Genomic DNA, 12,830 nt, shown 5'->3' with positions numbered 1-12,830 from the left:
CTCAATAGCAAAAACCCAGATAATCTAATTTAAAAATGGGCAGATGATCTGGGTAGATGCTTTTCCAAAGAAGATATTCAAATGGTCAACAGATACATGAAAAGGTGCTCAGCATCACTAATCATCAAGAAAACATGAATTGAAACCACAATGAGAGATCATCTCCCTCTTGTTAGAATGGTTGTCACCAAAAAGACAAGAGATAACAAGTGTTGGCAAGGATGTGGAGAAAAGGGAACTCTTGTGCACTTGTTGGTGGAATGAAAATTAGTGCAGCTGCTATGTGAAACAATACAGAGGTGTTTCTCAAAAAAATTAAAAATAGAACTACCATATGATCCAGCATTTCCACTTCTGTATATTCATCCAGAGGAATCAAAACACTATCTTAAAAGGATGTATGCAGTCCATGTTCACTGTTAATTACAACAGCCAAGACACAGAAGCAACCTAAGAGTCTATCAATAGATGAACGGATAAAGGAGATGAGGTATATTTACATAACAGAACATTATGCTGCCATAAAAAGAAAGCAGTCTTGCCATTTGAGACACTATGGATGGGCCTGGAGGGCATTTTGCTGAGTGAAATAAGTCAGAGAGAGAAAGACAAATGATCTCACTTATATGTGGAACCTTAAAAAACATAGATAATAACAACAAAAAAAGTCAAACTCAGAACAGATTGGTGGTTGCCTGAGGTGGAGGACAAAATGACTAAAGGAGCTCAAAAGGTACAAACTTCCAGATAAATAAGTCCTGGGGATGTAACATACAGCAGGGTGATTCTAGTTAACAATACTATGTTGTATATTTGAAAGTTGCTAAGAGAATAAATCAAGTTCTCACCACAAGAGAAAAAATGGTGTAAGTTTATGTGATGATGGATATTAACTAACTAGACTTATGGTTCTGATGATTTTGCAATATATGCATGTATCAAATCATCATGCTGTATTCCTGAAACCAATATTATGTTAAATGGCAATTATATCTCTATTGGAACAAAACAAGGATAAATAAAAGCCACAGAGCACAGGAATCATAGAAAGATTCAAAACTATTTCATATTCTTCTTCTAAAGCTAATCCAAGGGTACATCATCCACACTTTATTGCTTACCTATACTTACCGATCCTGCGTTTTTACTACAAGCTCCTTGACTTTGAAACTAGGCTCTTAAAAGGTCAGAACATAAACTGTATTGAAAAGAGCAACAGACGAGGGAGGGTGAAAGTCTTTTAATTTTTGCAAAGTGACTCTGGTCAACTCTATCTTCTTCCACTCCTCCATCTGGCCCCCATCGCAAATCTTCATTTCTGGGGGAGCGGGGCGGGGGAAGCACTGTAGCAACAAAGTTCAGATGCCACAAAGCCAGTCTCCCTCCAAGTGAATAACAGAATCCCTTGGTTGGGGGGAGGGAGTGTCAAATAGTGACCTTGTTGGGCCCGAAGGTATGCCATAGAAACCCAGTCATGAGAAGGGCACTCCCTCTACTGAAAAAAATGACCCTCCAGACCAGTTTTGAACATGCTGGAGGTTCTTGTGCTGTCATGAGGTTTGCAATGCAAGATCTTGCTGCTTGGCAACAAACATGGTGCTCAACTTCTAAACAACAAAATAAACCAGTTGGTTCCCCCATGGGCAATATAAGAGCACCAGCTTACCACTTACAGTTCAAATAAAGAGGCAAAGTAATTCACAAACCGTGGGGTCTGTTCCTAGCATAGGCATGAACTCACTGATGAAGTAGTTCAGTGTCTTCTCTACTACTGATAACAGACTGACGGTTTAACATTTGCTTCTCATTCCATAAAGACACTTTCCATTTTAATGACAATGTACACATTTAGTTGTTTGTTTTCAGAAGCAACTCTGAAACTGGGACTTGGGGCGGGGCGAATGACAGAAGGAGAAGAGGGTAAGGCAGAAATTGACCAAGTATACTCAATTCATGGAGATGATTTTTATATACCAGGCATTTAAAAGCAAACAATTCACACTTCTATATTGAAAGTGGATAAACAACAAGCACCTACTGTAGAGCACATGGAACTCTGCTCAGTGTTATGTGGCAGCCTGGATGGGAGGAGATTTCAGGGGAGAATGGATACAGGTATATGTAGGGCTGAGTCCCTTTGCTGTTCACCTGAAACTATCACAGCATTATTTGTTAATCGGCTATACCCCAAAACAAAATAAAAATTTTAGAAAAAAAAGTTCAAAACAACACATTTGTTAACACATGGTTTTTGTAGATTGCTAGCCATAATTATTTTTTTCCTTGCCTGCATTCCCAAGTTGGTTTCATAGAAGGCTTTATTGTAATCCCAGAGCATTGTTTTGCATTAATTTCTATGACAAGGCACCCAAAACACATGGTGCTGAGAGCAACAAAACACAGTTAGGGAAACAGTCATGACTTGGCACAAAGTGTGACAAGCTGTAAAAAAGGGAATGTTTCAATATCTGAAGTGGCGCTGATTTCCTATGAACAACCTTTTCTCTTCTAAACAGTATCATATTCTTTTCAAGCACATTTAGAACGCAAGTCAAGCTGTGTTTTATTTCTGATTATAATAAACACAGTCAGTTTACTGTAACAAAGACATAGTAGTGGTGATTGGTTTGAAAGCCAAAGTAAGACACCATAAGCTGGGTGGGGGGTGAGGTGGGGGAGCCTGGGGTGGGGGTGGGTAGTCAACTGATAAAATAAAAGACCAGCCGTCTGGAAAGTTCTCTTAAAAGAACATAAAAAGGCAGTGTTTTCTTATGAGACAAACACAGAATGCCAAAATATCTGGCTGGGCTGTTTTTTGTTGTCGCTTATGGCAATTTGTAACTAAAAATAGCAAATCCTTCAAAATATTGGGCTTTCATATTTGCTTTTTAATCCCCAAAATAAAATACAAAAATTTTGTACACTGCTTTAAATTGTAATACTGTTTCTTGTATAAGACTCTTCTACATAGTAAGCATATTTATTATAACACTATTCAAATTGTTTTCTACAAAACAGTCATTAAAAATGTTTATAATTATGCATGCATTTAGGCTGTTGATAAAAGTGAAATAAAAAGTTCACAGTAAACAGTTAAAAATAAAGTTTATAAAACTGTAATGATCAAATTCCTGGATTCAAATTTATTAAGAAATAATATAAATCCCCTTACCATATCTTGAACTAATGATTTTTCAAGCTCAAGCTCACTGATTAATCTGTCTCTGCCATCAATTAGCTGAAAGAGAAGAACATTATATTCTGATTAAAGATAACAAAACACCTGAGATTTCCCTTCAATGAAATTTAGTGAAAGATCTTGATTCCAAATGTGAGAAAAATGGATCCCAATATGATCAAAGCAAAAATTAAATGGCCACAGATTACCATGTAATAATAAAATACTATTATATAATTATTTCTTAACTATATCAGTAGGCAAAACACATACAGAGAATGCCAGTTTATTTATTTACAACCTTTCTCACCTTAATCGCCCCTCAAATGTGACATCAATATATAATAAAGTAAGTCTGTCTATCAAAAAGAACAATTTTGCTTTACCCTTTATATGACCATTTCTCTTATTTTAGGTTTTGGTACTGTATTTATATACATATCAAGCCATATTCATATCAATTGAAAACAACCGTCAAAGTATATACTGTAGGGCCTTTGTACCAACTTGACTTGCCTCAGTATTTTAAATGGTAGTGTGTGTGCAGTATATAACACTGACAAAATTCAACCCTTCATTCTGACATCCATTCAATTCAATTAATGCATATATTCACTAATCTAATAAACATGTATGGAACACCTTTGAGACGCTAGATATTTTGTTTGGCTGTGGAGGTACAGAAGTGAAGTAGAACAATTCCCTTCCCTACAGCATCTACAGTATACTAGGAGAACAATGAGAAAAAATGACTGCAGTATGCAAGAAAAAAGTTAATACATAAAGTCTTCAGAGTCAAAAAAGCCTAAAAATCCACATAACTTGGTAATCCCGTAATTATAAACAGATAGGCTATCCCTGGTGTTAATGGCACAGAAGGGCTGTTTGACAAAGGTCTTGAAGGATCTGTAGAAGTTCAACAAGTTGGAGAAAGAAAAAGGCCAAGAAAACGGTAATAAAGACAGCAAAGTAACCACAGCGAAGCCTGAAGTAATGTAGGAACTGGGGAAGCTTTGGTGTTTGTGGACCCAGGGTGCATATAGACGAGAATGGCAGGAAATGAAGGGAGACAGAAATTCAGGGTGATATTATGAGGGGCCTTGCTTACCAGAAAAACATCTATTTCTGCTCCATTGACTATGCCAAAGCCTTTGACTGTGTGGATCACAATAAACTGTGGAAAATTCTGAAAGAGATGGGCATACCAGACCACCTGACCTGCCTCTTGAGAAACCTGTATGCAGGTCAGGAAGCAACAGTCAGAACTGGACATGGAACAACAGACTGGTTCCAAACAGGAAAAGGAGTACGTCAAGGTTGTATATTGTCACCCTGTTTATTTAACTTCTATGCAGAGTACATCATGAGGAACGCTGGGCTGGAAGAAGCACAAGCTGGAATCAAGATTGCTGGGAGAAATATCAATAACCTCAGATATGCAGATGACACCAGCCTTATGGCAGAAAGTGAAGAGGAACTCAAAGGCCTCTTGATGAAAGTGAAAGAGGAGAGTGAAAAGGTTGGCTTGAAGCTCAACATTCAGAAAACGAAGATCATGGCATCTGGTCCCATCACTCCATGGGAAATAGATGGGGAAACAGTGAAAACAGTGTCAGACTTTATTATTTTGGGCTCCAGAATCACTGTAGATGCTGATTGCAGCCGTGAAATTAAAAGACGCTTACTCCTTGGAAGGAAAGTTATGACCAACCTAGATAGAATATTAAAAAGCAGAGACGTTACTTTGCCAACCAAGGTCCGTCTAGTCAAGGCTATGGTTTTTCCAATGGTCATGTATGGATGTGAGAGTTGGACTGTGAAGAAAGCTGATCGCCAAAGAATTGATGCTTTTGAACTGTGGTGCTGGAGAAGACTCTTGAGAGTCCCTTGGACTGCAAGGAGATCCAACCAGTCCATTCTAAAGGAGATCAATCCTGGGTGTTCACTGGAAGGACTGATACTAAAGCTGAAACTGCAATACTTTGGCCACCTCATGTGACAAGTTGACTCACTGGAAAAGACTCTAATGCTGGGAGGGATTGGGGGCGGGAGGAGACGGGGATAACAGAGAATGAGATGGCTGGATGGCATCACCGACTCGATGGACATGAGTTTGAGTGAACTCCGGGAGTTGGTGATGGACAGGGAGGCCTGGCGTGCTGTGATTCATGGGGTCGCAAAGAGTCGGACACGACTGAGCGACTGAACTGAATTGAACTGATGCTTCAAGTCTGTTTTCTCATCTATAAAGTTAGGATAATAAAACCTACTTTGAAGAGTTCTTCTGGAAAGAATTTGAGACAGCAAATGTGAAAGGGCTTAGTGGCTCCCAGCACATAAAAATCATGTAGAACACTTTGAGACAGTCTGATGTTATGTTGAAGACAATAGGAAAGAAAGCACTGAAGGCTGTAGCATGTAAGTGAGACTGGGGTATTAGACAACCATGGCAGCAGCGTGGAAGCTAGGTTGGAAAGGGAAGAGAGTGGAGATGGGAAAATGAGGTAGGAATCTACACAAATGGGCGGATGGGGCCTCAACGAACTCTGTGACTACGCTGCTGTGGAGAAAACGGACGAGAGGTAAATTTTGGAAAGAAAGTCTCTAGACCTAGTGACCAACCAGATATAAGGTACAAAGGAGAGAGTGGATGGAAACTACCCAGCAGTCCAGTGGTTAAGACTTGGCCCTCAGGTTCAAACCCTGGTCAGGAAACTAGGATCCCTCCCACAAGTCACACAGAGCAGCCAAAAAGAAATGAAGAAGAAAGCAGAGAAGGACCCTTGATCTGTCAGTGGGTCCTCTGGGACAGATGTCAATGTCATTCATTTAAGTGGGAAACACAGCTGAGTCCAGATTTGAGGAGTAAGGAGATCAAGTTTTGACACGGACTTTGATGAACATGTAAGGATTTTTTTTCCAGCAGACATTTTTGAGGGCTCATATAAAGGTAATAAAGGATAAGACATAGTTCTTGACCTCAAGGATTGAGGGCAAGATGAATCTCACTGTGAACTTATCAACAGCGGCAGTGTGAAGAAGAGACTAGTAGACACATAGACAAGTTTACTTTAGTTGAAATTCAAAGAGTGAATGGTAATGGCTTCAGGGGTGACCAGAGTCAAGGAACACCACCCAGAATGATGGCGTGGCTATGTATATCGGCTAGTGGGGGATGCTTAAGGGCATGAGAGGGGGAGAAAGAGAGAGAGTTTGGCTGATGAAGAGAAGGAAGGAGAAGATGGAGTCAGGCAAGTAAGTGGAAGGATGGGTCAGGGCAAAGAGGAAGGTCCCCTCTTCTGATGAGAAGGAAGAGAGGTTAGGCTAAGTGACAGGGTGAGCAAGAGAGTGCAGAGGTGAAAAAATCCACATGTCTACTGTGTTCTCTGTGAATTAGAGAACAGCACAGAGGAATGGAACTGGGGAAAGCAGTAATGATGGGAAGAGAGGCACTGGGAGGTTAGAAAGGGAGCTGATATAAAATGGATAGATAACTAGGTCCTACTGAATAGCACAGGAAACTATATTCCATATCCTGCAATAAACCACAATGGAAAAGAATATAAAAAAGAATATATATATGTACAGATGAATCACTTTGTTGTAGAGCAGAAACTAACATAACATTGCAAACCAACTGGACTTGAATAAATTAATAAATGTGCTTTTGTCAAAGGGTGCTAATTAGTCCAAGTGAAGGGATGAGTAGAAGGAGGGAGCAGTGACTCTGAGTTAAAAATCCCATAACCATCATGCAATGTCACCTGAAGGCTCCAATGGTAGGGTTGGGGAACGCTGGGTCTGGGTACATGAGAGCCTCAGAATGGGAGGAGGTGGTGGTGGTGTTGAAGATGTGAAAGGCTGAACAGCAGGTTTAGAGAAAGTAAAGGAAGGAGAAATGGAAGGAAAGGAAAAGACTTTTTGTTGAGTCATTATACCTTGGTCTGAAAAGAAGTGTCATTAAGTTTCCAACAGGCGTCAATTACTGGCAAACACCAAAGCCACTGGCCCCAACTCTTCCTGCCTCCTTAGTTAGGTCTCTTATCAGTGATCACTTCTCTCTGTTGTACTTTTACCCGCTCATTCTTCTTTCCACTGATGTCATTTAAAAATCCTCCAGCTTCATCTTTTAAAAAATTCCTTCTTCAACCCCACGTCCCCCTCCTACCACTCTCTGACCTCTCTTTGGCCATCCACAATCAAACTTCTAGAGAGCTGCCCATGCACACTGTCTCCACGTCTGCATTCACTCCATCCTGTTGCTACCATGTTCCAGCAAAACGACCTCATTAATAACCAGACTCACTGGAAAGGACCCTGATGCTGGGAAAGATTTAAGGCAGGAGGAGAAGGGGATGACAGAGAATGAGATGGTTGGAGGGCATCACTGACTCAACGGACGTGAGTTTGAGCAGACTCTGGGAGTTGGTGATGGACAGGGGGTTGTAAAGAGTCGGACACAACTGAGTGACTGAACTGAAGTGAATTACCAGGCTCATTTTAACTGCCAAAGCTAATTGTCCGATCCTCCGTTTCTAGTCTTCCGCACACCTGGCCTCTGGGAGGTGCTGGAATGGGTCCCCTCTTCTCGAGTCTTTTGCTTTTTTGTTATTGTTGTTCAGTCGCTAAGCTGTGGCCGACTCTGCAGCCCCCATGGACTGCAGCAGGCCAGGCTTCCCCGTCCTTCACTGTCTCCCAGAGTTTGCTGAGTCTGCTCAAATTCACGTCCACTGACTCCAACCATCTCATCCTCTGCCACCCTCTTCTCCTCCTGCCCTCAATCTTTCCCAGCATCAGAGTCTTTTCTGATGAGTTGGCTCATCTCATCAGGTGGCCAAAGTACTGGAGCTTCAGCTTCAGCATCAGTCCTTCCAATGAATATTCAGAGTTGATTTCCTTTAGGATGGACTGGTTAGATCTCCTTGCAGTCCAGGGGACTCTCAAGCCTCCTGCTTGGTTTCTGTGAAATCCACTCTCTGCTGTTCTACCACTGTACTCATTTTCATCTGAGTGTCAGCCTTCCACTTTTCTTCCTTTATCTCTCCCACTTTCAATCTTATCAAAGACTATGGCTTTTATTGCCTAATCATCTCTTGAATTCATCTACCCCCTTCTTCATCCCCGTGTCACTGTCTTCTTCCTGTTTCAGGACTTTCTATTAAGTTATCCTGGTTTATACAAGAAATCTTTTAATTGGTGTCTCTCTGGCCCTGGATTTTCCTTTCTTCCATTCGTTCTTTCTCTGAATCATGAATCCCATCCTGCCCCAGTGTCCAAGGTGCCCCATTCACTCAGGAGGCAACTCACACTCCCCCGGAAACACATAACAATCCTCAGCCATGTGCCCTGCTTCTAGCCACCCCCGTTCCCACACATCCTCCTGCCATAATCAGTCACATACCCTCTCCCTACACGTCCTGGCTCTTCCCACTTCTCTCCCTTTCGTCCTTTCCTGGCAAACTCTAACCTTTCTTCTGAGGGTCAGCTCAGTGCCCTTCCTCTGAACTTCCCCGATCTCTTATGATCCAGTCTGGCTGTGCCCCCAAGTATCCTCATAGCAACCAATGCTGCCCTGCATCCTGACACCTGGGATATAATCTCTGACTGCTGGTCTGTCCCCTCTCAGAAGGAAATTAATCTTGTAGCCACAGCTGAAACAGATTCAGCTGTCATTCGACTACTAAAAGTTAAACATAAAAGCTGCTGAATCTTAACAGTGTTTCAGTCCCATTTTCAACTCATTTTTAATTGTATCCAGGGATGAAAGTCTTCCCAGGTGGCTCAGTGGTAAAAGAAAGTCTTCCCAGGTGGCTCAGCGGTAAAAGAATCTGCCTGTCAATGCACACAGGAGATGCCAGTTTGATCCTTGGGTTGGGAAGATCCCCTGGAGGAGGAAATGGCAATCCACTCCAGTATTTTTGCCTGGAAAACCCCATGGACAGAGGAGCTTGGTGGGTTACAGTCCATGGAGTCACAAAGAGTCAGACACGACTGCAAGCAGAGAGAGGGCTGCAAAGGGGAACATGTAGCTTGCCCAAAGGCTTCTGAGCTGCTCCTTTACACTCTCCTGGTTTCTGTTTACTCCTTCCTCACTCCCCAAACTGGCCCCTCTTCTGTACTCACACAAATCTCACCACGTGGTCTCACTAGATCCCACGTCCTGCTCCAGGCACACCAGAGTTCCATGGGCATAACTTACACTTTACACATTCACAATCTGTTTGCAGCCTTCCACCTTCCTACATGTATGCCTGCTAAGTTGCTTGAGTCATGTCCAACTCTTTGCAACCCCATGGACTGTAGCCCATCAGGCTCCTCTGTCAATGGGATTTTCCAGGCAAGATTACTGGAGTGGGTAGCCATTCCCTTCTCCAGGGGATCTTCCTGACTCGGGGATCAAACCCAGGTCTCCTGCATTGCAGGCAGATTCTTTACCGTCTGAACCACCAGGGAAACCCTAAACACCTGGAATCAGTTCAAGAGAAGGAGTAGGAGATAGGTGTGGAACAATTTGTGAAGCCTTTCTAGAACCTTCCAGGTCAATTTTCAGTTCAGTCACTCAGGCATGTCTGACTCTCAGGGATCCCACGGACTGCAGCATGCCAGGCTTCCCTGTCCATCACCAACTCCCAGAGGATGCTCAAACACATGTCCATCGAGTCGGTGATACCATCCAACCATCTCATCCTCTGTCATCCCCTTCTCCTCCTGCCTTCAATCTTTCCCAGCATCAGGGTCTTTTAAAATGAGTCAGCTCTTCACATCAGGTGGACAAAATATTAGCGTTTCAGCTTCAGCATCAGTCCTTCCAATGAATATTCAGGACTGATTTCCTTTAGGATTGACTGGTTGGATCTCCTGGCAGTCCAAGGGACTTTCAAGAGACTTCTCCAACACCACAGTTCAAAAGCATCAATTCTTCAATGCTCAGCTTTCTTTGTTGTCCAACTCTCACATTCATACAAGACTCTTCCCTGGTGGCTCAGACGGTAAAGCATCTGCCTACAATGCAGGAAACCCAGGTTCAATCCCTGGGTTGGGAAGATCTTCTGGAGAAGGAAATGGCAACCCACTCCAGTACTCTTGCCTGGAAAATCCCATGGACGGAGAGCATGGTAGGCTACAGTCCATGGGGTTGCAAAGAGTCGGACATGACTGAGCGACTTCACTTTCTTTCGTTCTTTCACATTCATAAGTGACTACTGGAAAAACCATAGCTTTGACTAGATGGACCTTTGTTGGCAAAGCAGTGTCTCTGCTTTTTAATATGCTGTCTAGGTTGGTCATAGCTTTTCTTTCAAGGAGCAAACGTCTTTTAATTTCATGGCTGCAGTCACCATCTGCAGTGATTTTGGAGCCCAAGAAAATAAAGTTTCTCACTGTTTTCATTGTTTCCCATCTATTTGCCATGAAAGCATCTCTTCTTTATGTCCATACGTCTATTACAGCCCCATCACACTCCCCTGTGGTTACTGTCTCTCTCTCTAGATTTGATCTCTTTCACAAAAAGGCCATGTGTGTGTGTGTGTGTATAAAATTTCTGTATCTCAGCAGTGTCTGGCACTAAAAGACATCTAATGAACATTGCAAGGGGTCGTGGAGAGTCAGACACGACTGAGCGACTGAACTGAACTGAACTGAACTGAACTGAATGAACATTGCTGAATCAATTGATTTAATGAAGGATATTGGAAACAAACCAGTAAATATTAGCTCTTATTTTGGTCACCAACTCCTGGTCTGCTTTCCAATTGGCAAAGCCTTTTGACATACATTATCTAATTCTATCCACACAGTAAGCCTGTGAGACTCAGGAATAAGGAGAATGAGAAACCGGCCCAAGTAACTATAGTGTCAGAAATGGAACAGAGACCCAAGGGTCTAGATTTTTCCTGCTCAAAACCAAATCATGTCTACATTCAACATCTGTGTGGAGGCCCAGTGCATATAAAGAAAAAAAGAATAGAGACAGGATAAAAAATATGATCAAACAAACTACAGATTTGCTATATTTGTCTAGAACAAAACTGTCAAATAAAAATATGTGTCATATATATAACTGAATTTTAAATAGCTTTCTTAAAAAGGTAAAAAAAGGTGATGTTAACTTTAATAATATATTTTATTTATACCAATAGCTACGCAAAATAGCTTAAATATATAATAATCAATATTAAAAATCATTAGCAAAATATTTCACATTTCTTACAGCAGATAAGTCTTTGAAATCCAGTGTGTACTTTTCACTTAGAGTACATCTCAATTTGAAGGGCAAAATTTTATGGCAGATACTTGATCTGCATTTAGATTTCATAAAATTTACAAATAGAAATGTACATTCACATGCTCAAATTATTCAAAATATACATAAAAGTTTTTCAGTAACTGAAACAAATATCAGTATTTCATATTGAAATTTAAAAATTAAAAGTAAACATAATTTAAAATTCAGTTTCTCAGTTGTCCTAGACATAGGCTTTCAATAGCCACACGTGGCTAACGCTGGGGAGTGCAGCTCTAGAGAATGAAGGCAGCATTTAATCAAAATACGTGAGCTCACACAAGGTATGACCAGCCACTCAGGATGTTTCTTTCTAATTGATGCCTTAATGGTGAGACTTTTTTTAAATCCTTGAACTCCTCCCAGAGAAGAGTAGGCTTGTCCGACTCATCTTTACCAGTGATAGCACAGACTGAGAAACTGGAGAAATATTTACATAAACTGAATGATGCCCTTGCAGGTTATTAAGTAAAACTAGAAGGCTGAGATTTCATTTTTAGCCTTAAAAGTTGATGCCAAGAAGGTTAAACTGGTCTATTCTTATACTCTCATTATCTCTGTAAGAATGACACTTGCACCCTCACCATTGAAAACAGGCTCAAGCACCAGAAAATGACTTCATCTTGTGAAAACCAATGCTGGATTCAATGATCATTGGAAACATCTCCCAACTTTGACCCATTACAGTATCCATTTCTTTAGAAAATAGTTCTTGGGACTTCCCTGGCAGCCCAGTGATTAAGACTCCACACTGCCAATCCAGGGAGCTCAGATTCAAACCCTGGTAGGGGAACTAAGATATCCGAACAGTTCAGTTCAGTTCAGTCGCTCAGTCGTGTCTGACTCTCTGCAACCCCATGAATCACAGCACGCCAGGCCTCCCTGTCCATCACCAACTCCCAGAGTTCACTCAAACCCATCTCCATTGAGTCAGTGATGCCATCCAGCCATCTCATTCTCTGTCGTCCCCTTCTCCTCCCACCCCCAATCCCTCCCAGCATCAGAGTCTTTTCCAGTGAGTCAACTCTTCGCATGAGGTGGCCAAAGTATTGGAGTTTCAGCTTTAGCATCAGTCCTTCCAATGAACACCCAGGACTGATCTCCTTTAGAATGCACTGGTTGGATCTCCTTGTAGTCCAAGGGACTCTCAAGAGTCTTCTCCAGCACCACAGTTCAAAAGCATCAATTCTTTGGCGATCAGCTTTCTTCACAGTCCAACTCTCACATCCATACATGACCACTGGAAAAACCATAGCCTTGACCAGACAGATACCATGTGGCCAAAAAATAAAAAGCAGTTCTTGGAAGTAATGTTATCTAAAACCCAAGAATAGGACTTCCCTAGTGGTTAAGTGGTTAAGACTCCACCCT

General features: G+C 41.7%; 1 protein-coding gene across 1 annotated transcript in view; it reads right to left on the bottom strand.

Annotated features, from left to right (window-relative positions):
* Positions 1-12,830, bottom strand: part of C15H10orf67 (chromosome 15 C10orf67 homolog) — a 108,714-nt gene that overhangs the window by 46,839 nt on the left and 49,045 nt on the right. The window contains exon 8 of the mRNA XM_088843666.1: positions 3,173-3,238. Coding sequence (XP_088699792.1) covers positions 3,173-3,238 — 66 coding nt within the window. The remainder of the gene's footprint in view (positions 1-3,172; positions 3,239-12,830) is intronic.

The sequence above is a fragment of the Moschus berezovskii genome, chromosome 15 (genome assembly GCF_049115385.1).
Source record: "Moschus berezovskii isolate FMDL1 chromosome 15, NW_MosBer_1.0, whole genome shotgun sequence".
NCBI classification, from domain to species: domain Eukaryota; kingdom Metazoa; phylum Chordata; class Mammalia; order Artiodactyla; family Moschidae; genus Moschus; species Moschus berezovskii.
The sequence above is the reverse complement of the archived record's forward strand: the minus strand, read 5'-3'. Positions and strand labels throughout refer to the sequence as shown.